At 30.3% G+C, this 22960-nt stretch overlaps 1 protein-coding gene and 1 long non-coding RNA gene across 2 annotated transcripts; one reads left to right on the top strand and one right to left on the bottom strand.

The window, feature by feature from the left end:
- Positions 1-131: 131 nt before the first annotated feature.
- On the bottom strand, positions 132-1603 carry LOC133194370 (uncharacterized). The gene is made up of 4 exons (XR_009722076.1): positions 1488-1603; positions 928-1020; positions 455-529; positions 132-220 (listed from the first exon to the last, which is right to left on the bottom strand). It is a non-coding gene; the product is annotated as an uncharacterized LOC133194370 (long non-coding RNA).
- Positions 1604-5678: 4075 nt separating this feature from the next.
- Positions 5679-7036, top strand: LOC133195215 (uncharacterized). The gene is made up of 2 exons (XM_061331076.1): positions 5679-5737; positions 6520-7036. Exons 1-2 carry the CDS (start codon positions 5679-5681, stop codon positions 7034-7036), a joined length of 576 nt encoding a protein of 191 aa, XP_061187060.1.
- Positions 7037-22960: the final 15924 nt, after the last annotated feature.

The following is a 22960-nucleotide window of genomic DNA, read 5'->3' as shown; positions in this document are numbered from 1 at the left end:
GGAATGCAGTGCAAAATTTTGTTTTGACAAGGTAATTCAATTTAGCAATAGACTTTGATACTTCTTAAGATGATATGTAACATATATAAATAAAATGTGTGCACACCTTTGCTCTGATCCGATTTCTGTAATATGTGAATTCAGTGGATCCAAAGCTAGACATAACTCCCATAACATTTCATGTCCAGCCAGCCTTCTTTGCCAGATTGCTGAGCATCTCCTGAATGAATAAAGCAATGCATTTTTCACTTATTTTTCTATAACATCAAACACATACCAAGATTCTTCAAGAAAAAATGGTTCACTATTATACATATTGACTATAAACTTTATTAGTTTCATATAACATGACATACATGCTCAGTGCATCTACTTAAATGCTCAGTGCATCTACTTAGATGCACAATTCTTGCAAAATACATGTAGTTAGCTATAGCATTTATATTCATCATACCTGTACTAATCTGTATCCTTAAAAGAAATCCAGGGGTTGATGCTAAATCTTTCTTTAAGCCAATTGACATTCTCTCTGCAAATTTTTAATTTATATAAAAAAAATAATAGATATAATATATATAATCCATTTCTGCTTGATGCAGACCCCCAAATCATTAACCAAAGTACATGAAAATGTATACAATGTACTTTCAATGCACATGTAATAGTACCTTGAATGTCTGATTAAGCTAAAAGTCATTATCCCCCAGAAGATAATGTATAGTTTTATAGTTCTTCACAGTTTTTATAGCCAGCAAGTTCTATAATACATGTATATGCCTTACATATTTTCATATGTTTTCATACTTATATATATATTTTATTAGTGTGCTGGATTTGTTCTATAGATATTTAGTTTTTGATATATGTTTAAGTCATTACTATATATACTGTGATGATTAATGTATTTATTTATTTATTTATTTTTACCTGCATTGCATCGTCTGCCAAACCAGCTTTGGGTTTAAATCGTCAGTCAAATCAGCTTTGTGTTCAATCGTCAGTCTAATCAGCTTTGGGGTTCTTTGAACAAAAAAAAAAAAGAAATACAAAAACAGCACTGTGACACTGAACTCAGTTCCTAAATACATTATTTAAAACACGTTTCTCATTCATTTGATGAAAGAACCGAATGAATAACGATCTCAACAAACATTTTACGTTAACTGCTTTACAAGGTTTCTACTTTCACTTTCATATCGAATATAAATATTCAAGCGTAGCTGTTAACAAAAGGGAAACAAATCTGATAAATAAGTGATGCAAAATGGCCTAAACATTCATCGTTAACAAACATAATTACTTATTCAATAAGTAATTTATTGATCACTAGGTTTATCGGCTTTTGACGAACTGCATTAATTTAACAATTATATACAAGTGATGAGAGTACTAGAAAGTTTATACGGATCTGTTACCGTAAAGAAATGATCTAAACACAATGAACTAGCCTTTAAAAAGTCTTTCAAAACGTATCCGAAATCACTTACTTTTTTCAACACCCAACTCTTCTGCTGCAGAAGTGACGTCAAACATGACGTACACTTTCATCTGATAAAAACCGAAACCGGTCCGTAAATAAAATGTGGAATGATTTTAATTTTACTCATAAAATAAAACCAACCATAACGGTTTTAGATAAAATACAAATCAATTTATTCTTGATGAATTTTGTTTTTCAAGAAAACAAATTTTGAATTTTATGAAAGGATTTTTTTTGGGGGTGGGGGGTGGGGTAACAGAGTACTTATTCCCTTTTTATACAAGCTTCTTAAGGAAATGAACATCTTGATTCTTTTGAATAAATATACATTTAAATTTACACATCTTGATATATGTTATTGAAATTATTTTTTAATCATGCAGTCTTCTTGTTAAAATATAACACCAACTTAATCATATTAAGCTTAATATGAAATTACTCATTGACAAGTGTTAACTGATTAACAGTGAATAAACGTATTTTTTTTTATCTCATTGAATTAAAAAAAAAATGAATTTTACCTGCTTATAACAAGGACAAATAAATAAACACACACATATCTGTTTCATATGATTCTCATATGATAATTCTCAAAGTATGCATATGATTCTCATATGCAGAACTTTTCATATGTGGATCATATGTATATTGCTTCATATGATTTACATATGCGTATTCATATGATCCACATATGATTTGCCACATATGGTACTCATATGATTGAATATACATATGATTCTCATATGATCCTCATATGAAAAGCAATGCATATGTGGATCATATGTGGCGAAATTGCCTATGTACATTTTGATCGGACAGCTATTTGGAGTTTCCCAAAGCAAAACGTGGACTTTGCCATTATACTCATATGTGGAGGGGGGTATCATTTTGTGAGATCAGTGCTCACAGTACTTTTAGTTTATATTGTTCAATTCACATTTGTACAGGATCATACAATCGTATGTGAATTCCATTTATACTCGATAACAAAATTCATTTGTATTTTAGAATTGTGGGATATATTTATTTTTCCTGTCAAGATTTATTAGACAGTCAGTTTAAGGCATATTGCTTAATATTATGTCTACCCTGTTTTAATTTGTACTACACACATCACCATGCACATTGCCTATTCATGAATAAAGATTATTCTTATTTTATTCTTATTTTATTAAGATTCGTTTGTCTAGAATTTGCAGGCGGTTCAGAGAAATGGCGACTTATCGCTTAATTAAAAAAAAATATTTAATAGTAGTAAAAACCTTTTTCAATCCTAATATTTATGAAAGCAAAATACTGATTTAAGACAATTATGTAAAACTCACTTGAAAATTATATGTTTAAACGATAAGTCGCCATTACTCAGCACAGCCCAAAATTTTTCGACCAATTAAATCCATCGTGACAAGTAAAAAATAAACATATTCCACAATTCTAATAATGAAATACATCGAATACGAATGCAATTCACATACAATACAAATTGAAATATTACAGAATATATATGGTGTATTATACAATGCAATGTAATACAATGGAAATAATATAATAAATGAAATATGGTATACAATATGTAAATTATAGAATACTGAATGGAAAAAAAAAACAACACAAATGGAGAGTTATAGTATAGAAATGGAAAATTATAGAATTCAAATAAAAAAGGATTATGAAATACAAATGAAAAATTATGCCATACAAATAAAAAATACACCATACATATTGTAAAATATACTATAAAAATGGAAAAGTATAAAGTGCAAATATTGCAATGTTTAACGTGCCATAAAAACCTTGTGAATGATGAATGTCACAAATTAAAATATATCTGAACTTTCTGCAAAAAGAGGAGTAAAATCTTTTTCTATCGCACCCATTTTTTCAAACAGCAGACTCTGAGCAAACGCAAAGTGGCCCAGGGTTTACTTTTGGGTTTTTTTTTTTCTGGTGTTAGGTTGTGCCCAGTAAATATGGTGTGTCAGTAAATACCTTTGTCCATTGTTTTTCTGTTTCTACGCTACTGCGATTCTTCTGCTCATTTTGTTTACTTTATTGTGCAACACATAAGTCTTTTGCAATATAATTGAGGAAGAGGAATTATATTTTTTGTGTAGATTTATCTGAAATTGGAATATAGCTGCTTTCAGACATTTCCTGATTAAGCTATTTTCAATGTAAATATCGATGGATCAAATTTTACTATGACATTAACCGAAACAGGTTCTAAAATTCTTAACATTATTCTATGTATTTTTTACTTGCTTGTGCAAGAAGTTTTTAATGGTTTTTAAGATATATTGTTTAAGACAAGTATTGATGTAGTTTATCTAAACTTCTTTGTCTTAATTGACTGAGGTTTTATCGAAGTTTTGCTTTGTATTTATTTCAACGCATCACGATACTAGGAACTAGTTCAACTACATGATCAGGTGCGCATACTAGTAGTACTGAAAAATAAAGATGCATTTAAAATACAAATAACCCTAAGTTTTATTATCTAAAACAAACTGATTTCATACACAATACATACTGAAATATTATAGAATGCAAAATGTGTACCATACAATACAAATGGAAATTATACATTATAAATTAACAAAATATAGAATAAAAATAGAAATAATAGAATTCTAAATAACTAAATAGAAAAAATTTAAAATTATAATATACAAATTAAAGCAATATGAGCTGTAACTTTGATGTCGGAAATTAATGTGGCAAAATTGTAATTAACAATTTCAATGACAGAAAAAGAGCATTTATAAACTTCTGTTGTTCGTTTTTGCAATGGAAGAACTATTTAGAAGCTTTGATTGAAGCAAAATTACATTATTTGTCGTCCTGTACAATACTGATTTCTTATATAATACTATACATTCCATTGTACAGAAACCTTTCTTTTGAAAAAAAAATCAATATATACTTTATTTTAGTCTAATTGATCATAAAGTTTAGATTACATACAGATTTATCATAACAGCACATTTTAATAGCAAAATAAAATTCTCAAAAATGCAGCTCATATTGCTTTACAAAAAATAGAGAAAAAAATTGTAAAATGAAAATAAAATAAATGTACAATACAAATTTGAAATATACTATAACAATGGAAATTATGGAACACAAATGGTGAAAAAATCGAATATTGCAACGTTTGACTGCCTTAAGAGCCATTGCTGATGATGAAGGTAACAAAACACGTTTGCTGATCGTTTTGGTCAAATTAGAATTTTAATGCAAATGAACTATTCCATTGTAATCATACATGTGCAAATCCAGGAATATTTTCCAAAAGGGGGGGGGGGGTTACACACCAGCTTGAGCAATTATCGGACTCGGTAAAAGAAAAAAAGTACATGCATACAAAGTCCCCAAACCTACTTCGTAGGGGGTGGAGTTTGGGTGGAAAAGAGGGATAGTTCAAGTCACTTTTTTTAATCAATTTCTTTCATATACATGACTTACATTTAAATTTTACGAGTGGTCTGTGTGTGTCCTGGGGGTGCTCCAGTGTCATTTTTGATTTTTTATAGACCCCCCCCTTAAATCTGCCCTGTCCTGCACCTACATGTACATGTACGCTACACGTATTGATTTATGTTCTCACTTGCATGATTCTTGCTCTGTTCATGCTATTTACTTTAGTATGTAACTCACAAGTCCTCTGCAATATATTTCACATCATTCAAATGAGGAAGAGGAATTATATGAATCTGTCGTTTGTACATAGCTTTCAAAAATTTCCTCATTGAACTATTTTTGAGAGATCAATTTTTACTATGACACTAACCACAACAGGTATTAGAATTCTTGATTTATTTTTTCATGTATTTTTTTTCATAACTAGAAGTTTTGAATGATTTTTAAGATATTTTGTTTAAGAAAGATATTAATCTAACCTAGCTATTTTAGTCTTAATTTACTAGGCTTTTATCGAGTCTTTGATTTGTATTTATTCCAAGACAGCTCAACATTGGGAACTAGTTCAACGATCCTTTCTAGTACTAATAGCACAGTCAAATACTATACCACAACCGTTAGCACAACAACCGATAGCAGGACTGTCGAAGTGTTAGGTATCAAACATCACACATTTTACCACTTTACGTACTTAACTACTCTTTGATTATACTCTGTAGTCAATCTATTGTCTTTTATTCTATCAGGTATGATTTTAGCAGACATATATACAAAGATCATGTGCGGCATCGTTGGATTTATGTTTATCATCACAATTGTAATATGCTTCAAGACAAGGTACGTCATCACCTTCATTTGGTTTTCAGAAAGAGTTTGAATGGGAAGAGTTCATAAATAATAATATTATACTTGCTATTCTGTAGACAATGTCATTAGCAATAACAAACCTATTTGAATTGTCTTGAGAAAAACAATTTCTTTCGGATAAAAAAGTGATGGAATAGCAAGGTCATATGAGCCAAACAAACCTATTAGACTTCGCTTTCCAATGTCATTTCATTACATTTCTATGAATTTTAAAAAATATTTCTAAATTATTTCCTTAACTACATATCATTTTGATTATGAAATCGATGGAATGAAAATTGAACTGTTGAATCAATTATGACAAATGATATCGTTTAATGCAATCACAGATTAGACGCATTTAATTGATTTCCGAAAACACAAGGTCTTTTTGATTATTTCCCTCGATTACTGCAAGTATAAGAGAGGGGTACAGGTAGCGAATTTCTCCTCTTACTCAAGTAACCACTCCAGCACTATGTCATGCAAAAACATATTTTGTTATTTTGTCGGAAAATATTCTATTAAATGTGTATATACTGCAGTTGAAAGCCCTTGCAATAGTACATGAATTGTATACCTGTACACGTAGACCTCGGTTAAAGGAATATGTCACAATATATTAATTAACTTATTCTTTTACGTTATTCAAAGCAATGTAGTAATATATATATATATATATATATATATATATATATATATATATATATATATATATATATATATATATATATATATATATATATATTTATTTATTTATTTATTTATAACAGAATTCTGAAGAAAAGGAAAATTCTTCCAAAAAATCCTGTTAATTGTCAAAATCATCTAGAGGATGTAATTATCAACCAACCAGCAGAAGGAAGAGGAGATGGAAGCTCTAACGAGAGTTTAAAGGATTCCACAAACGGTCATGAAGACTATGCCCTGGTAGACCATTCAGACAAGTGTTACGATGACTTAGAACAGGGGGAGTACGATTTGCTAAGATCACACAGGAAACATAAAACCTGTTCGACTGAACCCACTCAAGATTCTTGTTATGATAAATTCAAGAACGAAAACAGCCCGTATGACTTCAGTGGAGTTTGTAATCAGAAAGACGTTTTAAATACTGATTACGAGTATGAGATGATTAAGAACATGGCAAAAAAGAAACAAAGCAAAGACTTAACAGAAAGTGAGTATAAAATGTCCCCCAAGGACGCCAGAAATGGAACGGGAGATAACTCTTATGAGGATGCCATTTCAAAAAAATCTACAAAGGATAATGCTATACAGAATAATTGAAAAAATCATATGTAGACAGTTTGAAAAATACAAGTCATCTATTTACTACTTGTCTAAACACCTGTCTATTTTGCACAGGTAATCCTTGTAACATTGTGTACATACACAGTATTTATTTATTCATTTTATCTATTGTCAAAATTTTAACAATCTAAATGTACGTGTATTTTAAGTGGAAATGAATTTTTATTTACAAATAATGCTTACTAACTTTTTTATTTAATTGTTATGGCCACGTTAAACAATGTCCTTCGTATTTGTTAGTTTAAATCAGAGTACTGAAGGTACTGATAAGATGCATTTCGTGAAGATACATAGAATACAGGAAATATTACACATATAATAACAAGAACAAAGACTACAAATTAAAATTGATTAAAATTTGTTTGAATTTAACAATATCTGATACACTTTAAAATCTTATTATTTATTTTACAATAAAAATAAATTGAATCTACTTATGATATTATCTATCGTATAATAGTATTCCAGGCAACATAAACAAGAAATTTATCTAGTTTAAGTGGGGTTTTTTTTTCATAAATTTCTTAATTGTAATAATTGTTACCCACAATTGAATTTTAGGCACTGCTTTTTCATTCAAGAGGTACTTCTGAAAAGATGGAAATTAACTTTGGGAATGTAATTTATATAAAAGTATAATCGTATATTTATCTGTCAAATTACCAAACAGATTCACCTAAAAATGTTAATTTTATTCTAGTCATACATTATTACTTAGTAAAGAAAAAAGCAAATTCAAGCTTTAATATTTATTTATTTTCCGATAATTTAATTAAGAGCCCTTCTTTTTTTTAGGTTTAAATAGTCTAAAAATGACCACGATCATGCTGCACTGACAATTATTTAATAAAGAAAAAAGAATAATCTAGCTTTAATATTATTGTATTTTCCAATAGCTTAACACAGTGCCCTTCTTCTTTAGGTTGATTAAATGGTCGAAAAATGACCACTGCCTTGTAACTCTCCTCAATTTTATCAGTATATCTGTCGATCACTTATCTTTACCAGAGTGAATTTTATTCTATTTTATTCCTATTGTTATTATCATTTTTCCCTTTACATACATATTTGTACAAATGTGAGAGTCGTTTATCATAACCAAAAATAAAATAAAACTACTAGTAACTCGTAAAAATGCAATACATGTATTTATCGTGAGATTTCCATGTTATTATAAACCACCACGCATAACAACATTTTGTGAAAGGCCACAGTTTTGTTGACTGGCACCTCTTCATATCAGCTAGTATGGGAGTTTATTGAATATTGACAAGGGTTATTTTTGATATTTTCCCTGTGTATGAGAATAAAGAATTTCTATACATTTACTTTATTTATAACTCAATTGTTCATGTATATATTTGTCGTGTTATATCATGCATCTTCATGATGCAATAAATTTAACATATGGGTTTTATCTCGGGATTTTTAAATCTTAAAACGAATAGTAATACTTCAACTCTTCAAGTTTTATAAAGATACAGTTATTTAAAAATGTACTAGTATGTTTATTACTTAAAAGGGCTCGGGATAATTTCCAAAGCCTTTTTTTTTTGTTTACAATTTTAAATTTCTATTTTTATTCAAAAAATAACTTAAGGTTAATGAATTGAACTTACATAAATATTCTTAGATTCCATCCAGAACTCATTTGTTCATAAGATCACGTCAAACATCTTTCTTTGTGAACAGCAGGCATGTTCACGAAATTATCTTAGGACTATGGTGTGTTCTAAGAACAACTTAGGAAATGTCATAATCTTAAGTACGTTTCTCGAAGCTTTCCTAAATTTAGGACCGGTACCTCGCCATAAGTTTTTCCTATCTTAAGGACAACATAAATCTTGTCCTTGGATCATCCCAAGTTTGTTGTGATACTTATGTTTTTGAATATTGCATGCATTAGCGACAATTTCTTGTTCCTCAGCAGTCTGTGCATGAGCTGATGATATACACAAATCAGTTTTTCACAAATGTTACCTAAAGGCCTCTTCTTTGCCACAGTAGTTTCAATGTTCGATAATTTACAGAAGATGATATCTCTTTTTTTTCTACCTCATCAAAAGCACCTGAATTTCCCACTTAAAAATTTCGACTTTCATTTCTTATTCATATTTTTTCAAATTAGGGAAGGGGAGAATAAATAATTGTTTTTAATGGTAAGGAGACAGGAAAATGTAATTGACTAGCCAAAAATTGAAATTTTCGGGATTAAACTTTGACATTTGATTTTTTTTTTAATTTAAATCTTTCACTTTGGTAGAAAAAAAATTCTTGTTTCGATGCAATTTACATGCGGTAATATATATTGAAAATAAAGATGCAAACATTAAAATATACTGAAGTCATATGTACATGTAAATGGAATTTTTTTCATGTTATGTAAAAGATTTTTTTGGCTACAAAGGTCACCAATATTTTACATGTATAGATAAATGTGAAGAAACAAGAGTGTTCATTGTATGTTGGATGTCCTAATTTAAGACGTTCCTTAGATACCGTCGAGCTACATCTTATGATATATCCTAAGTTGACCTTAGGATGTTCCTAACTTTATTCCTAAGTTATGTTTTAAGAATGATCTTGGAACTAGTCTTAGGAAAGTGTCGTGAACATGCCTGCAGAGAACGAGCTCTGTTATTGTTAATGTTTTAGCGGATGTGTTCAATTTGTTTACTCTGCATACATCACTGAGCACGGGCTGACAATATTGGTGAGTTGGTTTTCCTTTCTCATATTTCTACTCTGAATTTTCTGGATTATAGTTTTAGTATTTTCATTACAAAATTTCTACTTTTCTTAAATATTAAAAATTAATAAAGTTTACTTCATTACTGGACTAAATGAGTATGAAATATATACATTTTGAATTTATCTTGTCAACTATAAAATATCGTATAGTCTACAAGCCACAAAGAATTTTCTAAATGAATTAAAAGATTTATCCTTTATAAAAAACTAATTATGCAAACATATTTACAATTATTGTTCAATTTTGGGTAAATGTTATAATCAAAATTCCTTATTTCAAATTCTCAGAGTTTCCTCCCAAACTTTGAATTTGTTTTTCAAAGATGATTCGCAACATAAAGCATTTCAGATCTAAAATTGTTACTAGTATACGGAAAAGAATTGTTACATCTCAGTTGCCATATATTGTGGGGTTTTTGTATATTGAACACATAACATTGGAACAAAAAGAGCAAGTGTTATTTCTATTTTAGGTGTAATATTACATGTACTAATTACATGTAATAAAACACCTAAAATAGAAAGAACACTTTGTCTTTTTGTTCCGATGTTACATGTTCATTATATAAAAATAAAATATCTCAGATAAACTTGATTGTTTGAATTGCAACAAATGCATTCATAAGTAATTCAGAGTAATTATATAGAAATAAAACTGCTTTATTTCTGCATAATTTGTTATAAACCGAATTACTCTGAATCACTTATAAATACAGGTGTTGCAATTCAAACAATCAAGTTTATCTGAGATAGCTTTCTTTTGAATTGTAGTGTAAAACTGTCAATTTCAGCACTTCCTAGTCTAACAATAAGCATACTGACCACCAATTTCCTTTATGATATTGTAATATAAACAAAGATAATTGAAATGTACTTTTTTGACAAGAGTGGCCATCCTTTATACAAGTACTGGTAAACAAACTCTACAAACCACACACATCAGTGTCAACTAGTACATTGCATATAAGAGTAACATACAATTTTAATATTTCAAATATAATTGATAAAATTACGTCATTTTTACTACATATGTATATATTTTAAATTCCTTTTTTGGATATGTTCCAGCAAAGTATTGATTGCAAAATATGTGCCTTTTACAATTGTCTTTACGTTCAAAATGTTTTAGCACAGTAAATTTTAAATTTAGATGTTGTATTATAATATGTGTAAAAGTCTTACAGGTAAACGTATATTGTGATCTGAACAATTGTAAAGTAGGTCCTTTTCATTTCTGAACTTCGCTTTAGAGTTCTGCGAAAGCTGAAAGAGCCATAGCGCATTTGATAGGCATTTTCGCCCACTCTAGTTGTGGTTTCTTAATTACATTTGTTTTAACCAAAAGTTTGTCATACAATTTTAGTTTATACTTGTGTAGAATCAAATTATGCAATAATGATACTTAAATGTTAAAATTTCCCTTATATGATAAATATGAAAATCAGCGAGTTTGTATATAGTAAATATTGAAGCATCTACCTGATGACAAACTGTTGACAAAGATCACCCTTAACCAGAAAAACAATATTTGAATAATTTTATTAAGAAATGACTGCACTTCATCACATTTAGATTAGTTTTTGTTAAAGGTGGTTTTCATATTGAAAAATGATGAAAATATATATTCAATTTTTCCTTTCCTATTGCCTCACGAGTTAACAATTCGTCTTAAATTTATCCGTTCGACATCAATGATTTCTGGCACATTTGTTTGGCTGCAGGTATGTAAATTTGGTTATTCCGAGTTCTGAACCAATATTTTCCATTTGTATCTGTTAAAAGTTTTTTTCTTTGTGTATCTTTTTCTATTTTCTTTCTTGTGTTTCATAATAAACATAATTTCAGAAAGTTATCATATACATGTACATGTTACACTTTGAAAGTATATGTATCTAAGACAGCTCTAAATTATTTCATTTAATTTTGTAAATTCATAGCTACTTGTTATATTTTTACTGATTTTTAAAATCTTTTGTCTCGAATTTAATGATAAAATAATGAAAATGTAAAATGGTTGTTATATGACATACTTGAACTATGAAAATATATGTATAACACTCTTCCACAAATGATATTACATATTGTACCTAGGTTAATCTTGAATTGAAAAGATACATCTATAATTAGAATACATATGGAGAGTTGTCTTTGTGGACATGAAATGCCATGATATATGCATGGGGTCACTGACGAAAGTTCCTTTTCCTCTTTCTTAGCATGGAATATTAAAATGTTTCAATTTCATTTACGTCCCTTTTAAAATTACAAAGTACATTTCTTCGAATTCTAAACTTCATTTAGTCATCAAAAATTTATATATCTTCATCCAAAAATATCTAATAAACAATCACATATTCATATTTATTTAACCTATATAAAAGTGATAAACGCCTTTGTTTATCAGTTTGAAATACAAATATAGTAAACAGGGTCATTGACATTTATCAAAGGCTTATTGTTTCAAAGCGAAAATGGAACTTCATGATATGACAGTATGTAAGTAAAATATCTATCTACCAAGAAGGATATAAATGTGTTCTCTTCCTTACACAGAATCTCTCTCATCGACTTTAATTTGAAGGAAAATCCGTGTCTAAAATTTTATTTGTGATTCTTATTTCTCTGGAAATTAGAAATAGGGGGAAATATATTTTATCCTTCCATGGATGTGTTTAAGAAAAGGGAGGATTTATATTTTTATCCTACCATGGTTATGTTTCTTTTTTGATAGTAAAAAATTATAATTTGTACGTAGACATGCATGTTTATGCAATATATGTAATTGAAATAGATATGTACATGTACACCTAAATATTTCATTTAGTACATACACCCTAAGGAAAGCAGACTATCAAGTCGATCATCATAAAATGAAATAAACATCCTAAGATTTTTTTTTTCATATACTAGCGCGTGCAGATCGACATTTAAACGAGAATTCCGGCGAGTCAATATGCAAAATCAAACATTTTTAAATGTTACAAATGAAAACTATTTCCAGGTACAACTGTCCGCCCTCTTTCGTGGACCGAAACTGACCTTTGTGTCCAGGTTTGAAGAAACTTCAACCCTTTAATATATGAAATCCTGACATTGTCTATGAGCAAGAAATTATCTTGGAATAGTAATTATTGTCTTTCAGAAAAAAGAAAATTTCGTTCTGAAACTGTTCATCAAAAATTCTTTGTTGTCTTTGAAATTAACTTCCTTTAGTCAGACTAAGAGTAATGGGTAAAATCATAATTTATATAGATATGAATTTATAGACGGATATATTGAAATGGAGAACCTATTGAAATTGTTGACAATTTTATTTATTTGGGAATGATTATAAATTTTAATGGAAAATTTAATTGCAAACATGGGCATACTGTCTATACAAGGTAGAAAGGCTATGTTTTCTCTGAAATCTTAAACAGTGGAATGTACTTGAATAAAGAAACAATGCTGTCTTTGTTTGCCAGTGTATTAAATTATGGATGTGAAATTTGAGAGTTTCATAATGCAAAAAATATAGAAAATGTGCACTTACAATTTTAAAAAATATGTTTTAGGTGTAAGAAAAAATACAAACCCTGTAATGATCTGTTGTGAAACTGGGAGATTTCCATTGAAGGTAGTAAGGTTACCTAGAATTATCAAATTTTGTTGTAGCTGTTAAAAATTGAAAATTTTATTTTGCTAGCCTTTTATAAAGTGTTGCTTGAGGAAGGTGAAAACAACAAAAAAGTACAAATAGTTGGTTGACAAATATAAGGAAAAAAATTGTTTGAAATTGGTCTATGCGATTTATGGTATAAACCGACAAGTATGCAATTTTTAATACATTTCCCTGTTATTGGATATTTTTATTCAAAGTAGTTTTGAACAAATAAATTGTTCATCAAGAAGCAAAAATTGATACTTTCTCTCTCCAATATTACTTTAAAAAGCTTATTAAGAAGCAACTATGTAATATACACATGTCATCTCATACTAGTAATCTAGCTTTTTAATATGGTCGTCAAAATAATATAGCAGTAAATAACAGATGTTGTGAAACGTGCCATTTAGATATTGAGAATGGTGTCCTCAATTTAGCGATATTAGATGTCATTATTTTAAGAAATGTTACTGGAAAAAAAAACTTTGTTTTCAAGTTAATTCTCTGCTCAGTGTAAAAAAAATTATTTAAGGAACTGTGCAATTTTGGTATTTACCTTCAACATACTTTTGAATTACGTGAAAGTGTCACAAAATCATTTTCTGTCTAATATATAGGGTCAAATTGTAAATTATTTAGATTTGTTATAATTAACATTATATACTACATATGTATATATTACCATTCCACACAATCCACTTTTGTATGTTTGTTGTAGTAATTCAATGCTATATAAGATGTATGTCTAGGCAATAAAAGATCAACTGATATAAAGTAGTTCCTTCATAGCCCTTGACTTGCCGAAATATCTACAAAATATCAAAGATACTTGTTATTTGGTTTCATTTCTTGTTTTTCTTTTTTTTCTTCTTTTTTCTTTTTTTGTTTAAATTGCATCTTATCCTTTTCTTTCCGTTCATCTCTCCTTGTAAGGGGGTGCAACAGTTCACTGTAACAAACTAAAACACCGTCAGTGTTTTCCAAAGTTCCAAATTTGGTTGAATTTTTTCGAATATTTTGAGATAAACCCATAAGAGTGTTAAATTTTTACGGATGATTAAAAATCAAGGTTGGAGGTTATTTATTACTAAATAAACTTTGGTGATTCTTATGTACCATAAAAAACTGGATAGGAGAAAGTTAAAAACAGGCGAAATATCGTAATCAAAGAAATATCTAGCTCTTTGGTCGTCCTTCATGGTAAGTCTCGTAGATTTTTTTTTTAAATCTTTGTCTGAGTCTGCTAAGTCTTTTTTTTCTTTAATCAGTTTCAATTTTAATAAATTTAAAAAGTAATCATTACCCCCAATTACTCACATGTAATTACAAGACTTTTTCGCCTTAGTTGAGATATAGTCCATGGCGGCAGGATAGGGATATTTTATATTTTTTTGCTTTGCTAGAACAGCATTTTACATTAATTCTACCACTGAAATGCAAAAATAGGGCAACAGGTATTTAATAGCCAGTAATTCTTGTAATTTAAATATCTGTACTTTTACTAAATGTTTCTTTTATTATATTTATAAGCTTTTATGTCATTATTGTAGAAAAGGTAAGATTTGTCGCATGAAGTATAGCCAATATCGGTTATAAATTGGGGTTTGGTGTTTTGTTCCTCTCATGTCTGAATATTTAATTAATCCTTTTTGCCTTTTTCACAAGGATTCATAAATTTAGATGATGGATTTATTATAAAGCATAATATGTATGATTGAGGAAATGGATTTTGGTGTTCTTGTTTTCGGAGTTTATTTTATTAGTTAATAATGCAGATAACCATTAAGAAGGGGTTTTTTTTAAAATCATATCTCAACTCTACGGAGGAAACGTGCTTGTTATGGTTTAGTTATCTGTATGTCTGTTTGTTACAAATCAATTCGTACGTTCTGAATTCCTTACTTGGAATGGTTTCAACTTTAATACAACTTTTGTAAGTTGTTTTAAAGTCCTTTGTTGACACGGAATCATACTTCAAATGTCGAACTATCTGGGCGACAACTCTCAAACTTTTCATTGGAATGTGTTCAAGGTTTATTAGCGATGTGTTGTTACTAATTACGTAAAGGTATACGTAATACTCTACGGTTGATTTAAAAAGAGCTAAAGGAGTGCAATTTTAGTCATGAATAGCTTCGCCAAACGTTAACATCATTTGATTGGTTGTTGTTCTCCAAGTACAGATGGTTCAAATAGTTTACGCTGAAAAATCCTTTTTGATTTTCTATTCTTAGTAATGCGAATTGTGCAGGTACAATATTGCGGGAAACGGTCTTTATTTCCATCCACTATAGGTAATAAACAAGACTTTTCGCCTTTTTGAGAACTAGTCCACTGCGACAGGAAAAGGATATTTATCGGCATTTCTTTGTTTTAACAGTATTTTACATCTTTTCTACCACTTGAATGCAAAAAGTTTTTTTTATCTTAAATTAAAAAAAAAATATGAAAACAGGCATTTGATAGTCAAAATTACTTATAATTTAAATACTAGTAGTTGCACTTTTGTGAAATGTTTCCCTAATTAAAATATTTAAGTCTTATACAATTATTGTAGAAAAGGTAAGATTTGCAACCTGAAATATAGCCAGTTACGGTTATAAATTGGGGTTTAGTGTTCCAGAACAACTTTCTTTCTCTCTTGGCTGCATATTTCATTAATCTTCCTAATTTTTTTTTAAAATAGAAAAAAGGTAATATATGTACAATTTTTTTAAAAATAATTTTAAAAATAATTCGACTCAGCCTTTTCCCCCAAGGATTCATAAATTTAGGTGATGGATTTATTATATCTAAAATCCAATTTGGGGGTGGGGGTGGGGGTGGGGTAGGGGTGGGAGGGGTTGGGTAGGCCTTTCTCTAACTTTTCGGTACATTTTGAGATCACCTGCGCCAAAAGTTCAAGTGAGCTTTTCTGATCAAAGAGTGCCCACGTCCGTCAGTCACATTTTCGACTTCTTCTCAAGAACCACTAGGCAAATTTCAACTTGCCACAAAGCAGTCTTGGGTGAAGGGAATTTAAGTTTGTTCACAGGAAATGCGACGCCCCCTTTCAAGGGGAGACAATTAAGAATTCGTTAAAATTTGGTGGCATCTTTTGAAAAAATCTTCTCAAGAACCACTGGGCAAGAAAAGATGAAACTTATTTGAAAGCTACATTACATACTCTAGATTCAGGTTCATTCATATCATAACCCCTGGGGTAGGGTCGAAATTTTACATAGGAATATGTAGGAAATGTCTTTAAAAATCTTCTCAAGAACAAGAAAGCCATGATTAGTCATATTATTATAGAAGTATCCTCGGGTAGTGTAGATTCAAGTCTCTTCCAATCATGACCCCTGGGGGTAGGGCAGGGCCACGACAGGGGATCAAAATTTACAATAGGAAATATCTTTGAAAATCTTCATCTCAAGAATGGCTAAGCCATCATTAGTCTTATTAATAAAGGAGTATCCTCAGGTAGTGTAGATTCAAGTTTGTTCAAACCATGACCCCTGGGGACTGGGCGCAGATACAACAGGTGGCCAAAGAGTTTACGCTTTGTAGTTCTGTTATATTTAGTTTAGCGGATTGTACGGGTAAAATAATGGTGAGAAATAGTCTTTATTTCCACCCACTACAGGTATTAATACTTCTTTCCATTGCAGCACGAAAACGATATTAATTGGATTTTTTTTTTTTGCTTTGTTATAACAACATTTTACATCTGTTCCACCACTGAAATGTAAAAAGCTTTTCCAAAAAAATATAGGGCAACAGGTATTTCACAGTCAAAATTTCTTTAAATTTAAACATTTGCACTTTTATTAAATGTTTCCTTATTAAGTTTTTATACAATCATTGTAGAAAAGGTAAGATCTGCCACATGAAATATAGCCAATAATGGTTATAAATTGGGGTTGGGTGTTTCAAATAACATTCTTTCTCTCTTGTCTGCATATTTAATTAATCTTCTTAAATTTCTCTAAATAAAATAAAAGATATGGTAATACAATTTTATGAAAATGATTCGGCTCAGCTTTATCTCCAAGGATTCATAAGTTAAGGTAATAGATTTATTATAATACTGTAAAATCTTATTGGGGGTGGAGGGGTGGACCTTTCTCTAACTTTTCGGTACATTTTTCCCCTTCAAATGCTGGAATTTGCGTATGTTTGGCCGTACGGCAAAAAAAAAAGTGGAAGAGCAGCGTTCAAATCAAAATTTACATATTAAAATTACAGTAAAAGTCTATTTTCAGAAAAAAGTACAGGGGACCCTGGATCGCGTGCTACGGGCCTGTAATGTGTATGATTGAGGGGACGATACTTTGATGTTCTCTTTTTTGCTTTCTTTAGTAGTTAGTACTCTTGGTAATACAGTTAACCATTAGGAACTCTTTTTACGTCTCAGTTCTACAAGGAAGACATGTTGGTTTTGGCATACTAGTAATTGTCTGTCCGTCTGTCTGTTACAAATCTTTTGGGTCGTACGTTCTCAAATTCTTAATTGGAATGGTTTGAACCTTAGTTTGAATGGGTTCAATCTTTAGTAGCAGTACGTTGTTGCAGATTACCTAAAGGTAATAAGTAATTCATGGTCTGTCTTAATTCTAGAACGGTTGATTGGAATGAACTCAATTTTGAGTATGTTGTTGACTCGCATGTGTGTAACAATTGTGAGACAAGATCATATAAATCAAGTTCAATAAACAAGGGATTGCAAAATTCATATCTCAGGAAACTTTGTAAAAATGGATTAAATGTAAAGTATGTTGTTGATGATGACATACAGCTGTGTCATGACTTTGAAAGTCTCAAAGGTCAAATTCCAATAGTGATCACAATGAGTAGTGGAAGAGGAACATATTTCCATTTTGGATACTCAGTACATTCAAATCTTTTAATATACGTAATAATAAATGTTGACCGTACGGCAACAAAAAGTGTGTGTGTGTGGGGGGGGGGGACAGCATTCAGATCAAAATTTACTATTAAAATTACTGCAAAAGACAATTCTTAGAAAAAGTGGAGGGGACTCCGGACCGCGTACTACGGGCCTGTAATGTGTGAGGGGACGAGAATTTGATGTTCTCATTTTTGGTTTCTTTATTAGTTAGTACTCTTGGTAATACAATTACCCATTAAGAGGGTTTTTATTACTCAGTTCTACAAGGAAGACATACTGGTTTTGGCATACTAGGAATTGTCTGTACTTCTGTCTGTTACAAATTTTTTGGGTCGTACGTTCTCAAATCCTTAATTGGAATGGTTTGAACTTTAGTACAACTTTATTACGTTCCTGTCCTTGACCTAAAGATGTTCTAAAGGTGTCTTTCTTGACATGGAATCATATTTCAAATGTCAAGCTAACTGGGCAATAGCTCAATAGAATGGTTGGTTGGAATGACCTGAATTTTGAGCAAGTTGTTGACTCGCATGTTTGTAACGGTTGTGAAAGAAGATCTTAAAAATCAAGTTCAATAAACAATGTATGGCGAAATTCGTTTCTCATGTATTTTTGGTTAAACTGGGTTCCGTTTAAAGTATGTTGTTGAACGTACAGGCATGGCATGACTTTGACTTAGTCTCAAAGGTCAAATTCGAAGTGATCGCCATGGGTAGTGAAAGAGGCACGTGTTTCAAGTTTTGATACTCAGTACATTCAAATTTTTAAATATAAAATTTGCATTTGATTGAATAATTAAAAGCATGAAAAGATATGGAGAAAAGAAGGGGGTGCAAAGTCAGAATGACTTTTCTATTTTGGGTATTGCATATTTTATTCATGGATCAGTGATAAACATAGGCCTGTATATAATATTTTAAATTTATTTGAATACTTTACGGTTGATTTACAAAGAACTAAAGGAGTACAATTATTTAAGGGATAAGCTTAGATTCGGACTTTTAGTAATAACTTCGTCACACGTTAACATCATTTTAGTGGTTGCCCTGTACATATAGCTGGTTCATATAGTTTACGCTGTATAACCCATTTATATGTGATTTTCTATTAATTCTTAGTTTAGCGGATTGTGCGGGTACAATAATGGTGGGAAACGGTCTTTATTTCCACCCACTACAAGTAATAAACTTACCCGGTACAAATTTGCTTACTTTGTAATCCCCATCAAATGACGGGCACTCTGTCTCGCTACTGAAGTATTTTCTTTAAAGTAAGCATAAACATTGTCCCATTATAAGGTCAATAGAAGTATCAAAGGTTTTTATCTATTAGATATGTGATCTGGAGTGTTAAGTAATACATACCCGGTGTGCATTTAAATGAAAAAAGGAACGACCTTACTGCATTTTTTTTCGCTGCTCGTTCACTCATGCGTGGCGGGAATCCGAAAGGTAAAATATTATTTATAAAAAGATACATAATGTCTTTAAACACACCTTACGTCGTTGGATTCGTTAACACGTTGACAATTAGAGCAGATTGGAATTTAGAATATACACCGGTCGTTCTTCTCTAGTGGTGGACGAAATATTGTTTGTGTCTGTGACTTTGTAACTCTATAAAGGAACTAAGACTTAACGTATATTGATTTTATTTTCTCTCTGCCAAGGCTTAGAAGGGATTTTATTTAATACATGAATTAAAGATGGAACTGGACACAAATAAAAGGGTATGTATGGTCTATTGATATATATACATGGCTATATGTACAACAGGGATAAGCGAAAAGGAATTAAGAGGTCCAGTATATTTTAGTTTAATATGGTGGTTATACAAAGCATATCATAGACATTTTACATGCATTTTCAAAGAATTTTTTGAAATTACGCAACAAGAAATTATTTCTTTTCGCAGTTGTGTCCATAAGTTTTTACATTATACATGTGTATTTTTGAAGGAAGTTTACATAATATGTATCAATACACATATACCAATTCGCTTGTGTTATTTTGAAAAGCATGATTCGTAGTAATTATTCTGTTTCCTTCTCAGAAGTGAAACATTCGCACTTGCTGTCATTCTCTTTAAGATCAAACTTTGATCCCAAACTTCCTGACATCGTCACAACCGATCACACGTTTGCACCAAAATCGACAGTTCCTCTTGGTTCAATTCGTCACTGAAAATCATACACCTTCCCCACTTCGTTAATATTAATGATTGGGTCAATAAGTAATTATTTACTTAAAAAATCCTGTGGTGTTAAAAAATTTCAATTCATTGGTCCAGAAAGCATGGTCCACATACCTTTCGTGGTGTAACCAAGCATGTCATTGACGGGGACAGTCATGACAAATTAGGTCAAAGGTCCCCTCCAACTATTTATTTTCACTTCAGTTCCCAGACTGGCTGTTTAAAGATCCTCTGTTGTTGAAATATTTTCTTGTGTTTATATTGAACAGATAACATCTTTAATATCAAAAATTTCATTCTAAAGCTAGATGGGGTTTTTTTATTTCAGTTTTGCAGACATTTATGGATCCAGTAACCTTTGTAGTTTAAGTAACAGCATATTGCAAAATTTTATAACCATAATAAACAACAATGGAAAACATACATATATACATACATGCCATAACAATAAACATATAATATTGCAAATAATGAGTAAGAATTATTTATTATAAATCTGAAATCAATACCCTACCACGTCTCCTATAACTGTTGGTTGTCTATGTTACCCATTGTGTGTACCAAAAAATAATTTGTCCCTCAACGAAATATATATTTTCCTTAGCTTTCTGTATAAACACAGACTTTTATTGTTTACTCTAGACTACCGAACTAAGACTTATATAAATAATCCACAAAGACAAACACGAGGTTTATTATACGCATAAAAGTTCATATCTTCCTTCTTTTTTACTGATCAAGTATTCAAAAATTAAAAAACAAACAAACAAACACTCGTTTGTTTACCAAAACAAATGATCTGATGAGATTTGTTCTCTACTCACAAAATTGCAGAGATTTCCTGCTTTGGTATCAAGTACTTAAAGGATGAACATAAATATAGGTATACCTGTGTCTGTATAAATAGGCTGATAAACACAAGTTAAATACTAGACCATAATGTAAAAGAATGCAAAAGGTGATACACGGTTGGCTAATAAGATATCGATTGGAAGGAACTCTTTTCACAAAACATGGTCTTGGACCTTGTGAAAGCTGAAACAAAACCAAGCTCGTTTACATTAATTTATTTTTTCTGTCAACAATGGGTTGACAGTGTAAAGCAAATTATGTAAACTCTACAAAATTTATGCTAAAAAATTATACATATTTTTCATGCATATATTTTCAAGTTTTTTTTATATTAATATAGAAACCATTCCTCTGAGTTTTTTCAGGTGTTGAGTGATACAGTTTACTCTATTTATAAGGTTAAGTCTTTATGTTGAAGTAAAGCATGAAATATAGTAATGCTTGTTCAAAATTTTTAAAATTTAGAACAGTTAACCCCTTACATAGCAAATGGGTATGATCTTCATCCCCTTTGACATATGTGCACTGAATGATTTAGGTTTGAAATTCCATGGTGTTAACGGTTGCAAAATCTAAGCCAATAGAGAGTGTCTTCGCTGACGTTCAAGATGAGTAAATGGGCCACCAAGCTTTCAAAAGATAAAAAGATTAAATTTACTTTTATATGTAATCGTCAGGTAAATTTAAGTTTGTGATCGTTGAGAATCCTCTTTTTTGGGTCAATTTTTCCTAACAATCCTTTAATCACGTCTTCTATGATCTCTCTATCCCCTCCCAATCCTTCCTTATTTTCCCTTTTGTTATTTTCTGATTTAAAGCCAATTAGCAGCATTTTTCATGTCAAAAATGGCTCAAATTTTTATCTTTTCCGTATTTACTTTGTTTTATTTAGTCCATCTTCGATAATAATTTTAATTTGTTTTACTTTTTCTCATTCCTCTTCTTCTTTTTTTTTTTTTTTTTTTTTTTTTTTTTTTTTTTTTTTTTTTGACAAGTTACAGTTGCATGCTATTTGTCATGGCTAGATTTTTCCCATCTCTTTTATCAATTTTTCACGCTCTTGCATCCGTTTAATCTACTGTTTGACGGATGGGGTAGTAGCTATGTTTGTGCATTCGACTCGTTTATATTTAAGAGTCTGGGGACTTCGGGGATGTATATATAATATTAACATGGATATTTCCTGTTCGCCAAAATTGTCTTTACTGGATAAAATTTGCATAATTCTCACATTGAGTCATAACATCAGTGTCTGTTTTAAAAGACCACATTGAGTGATTCATTGCAAAGAAAACTAAGGTACATTAAATTATAAAATTTTATTTCATTTTATTGAAAAAAAATACGTGATCTGATTTTATATCTTTTAAAGCATTATATGCGTAATATCCGATGTCATATCAGTATAAAAAATATCTGTTTATGACTTGATTGGCACTTGGAAGTGCAATTGCAATTTACACCTTACCTTGCGCGCATACAGGTACATGCATATATGTTTGTTAAGAAGTTTTTTTCCAAGGAAGGTATACATTTATGCAAAATTTAAAATGTTAGATGAAACAAGAGA

The sequence above is a fragment of the Saccostrea echinata genome, unplaced genomic scaffold, assembly GCF_033153115.1.
Source record: "Saccostrea echinata isolate AGI-Se365-2 ecotype Australia unplaced genomic scaffold, CSIRO_AGI_Sech_v1 ptg000001l, whole genome shotgun sequence".
Taxonomy (NCBI): domain Eukaryota; kingdom Metazoa; phylum Mollusca; class Bivalvia; order Ostreida; family Ostreidae; genus Saccostrea; species Saccostrea echinata.
The sequence above is the reverse complement of the archived record's forward strand: the minus strand, read 5'-3'. Positions and strand labels throughout refer to the sequence as shown.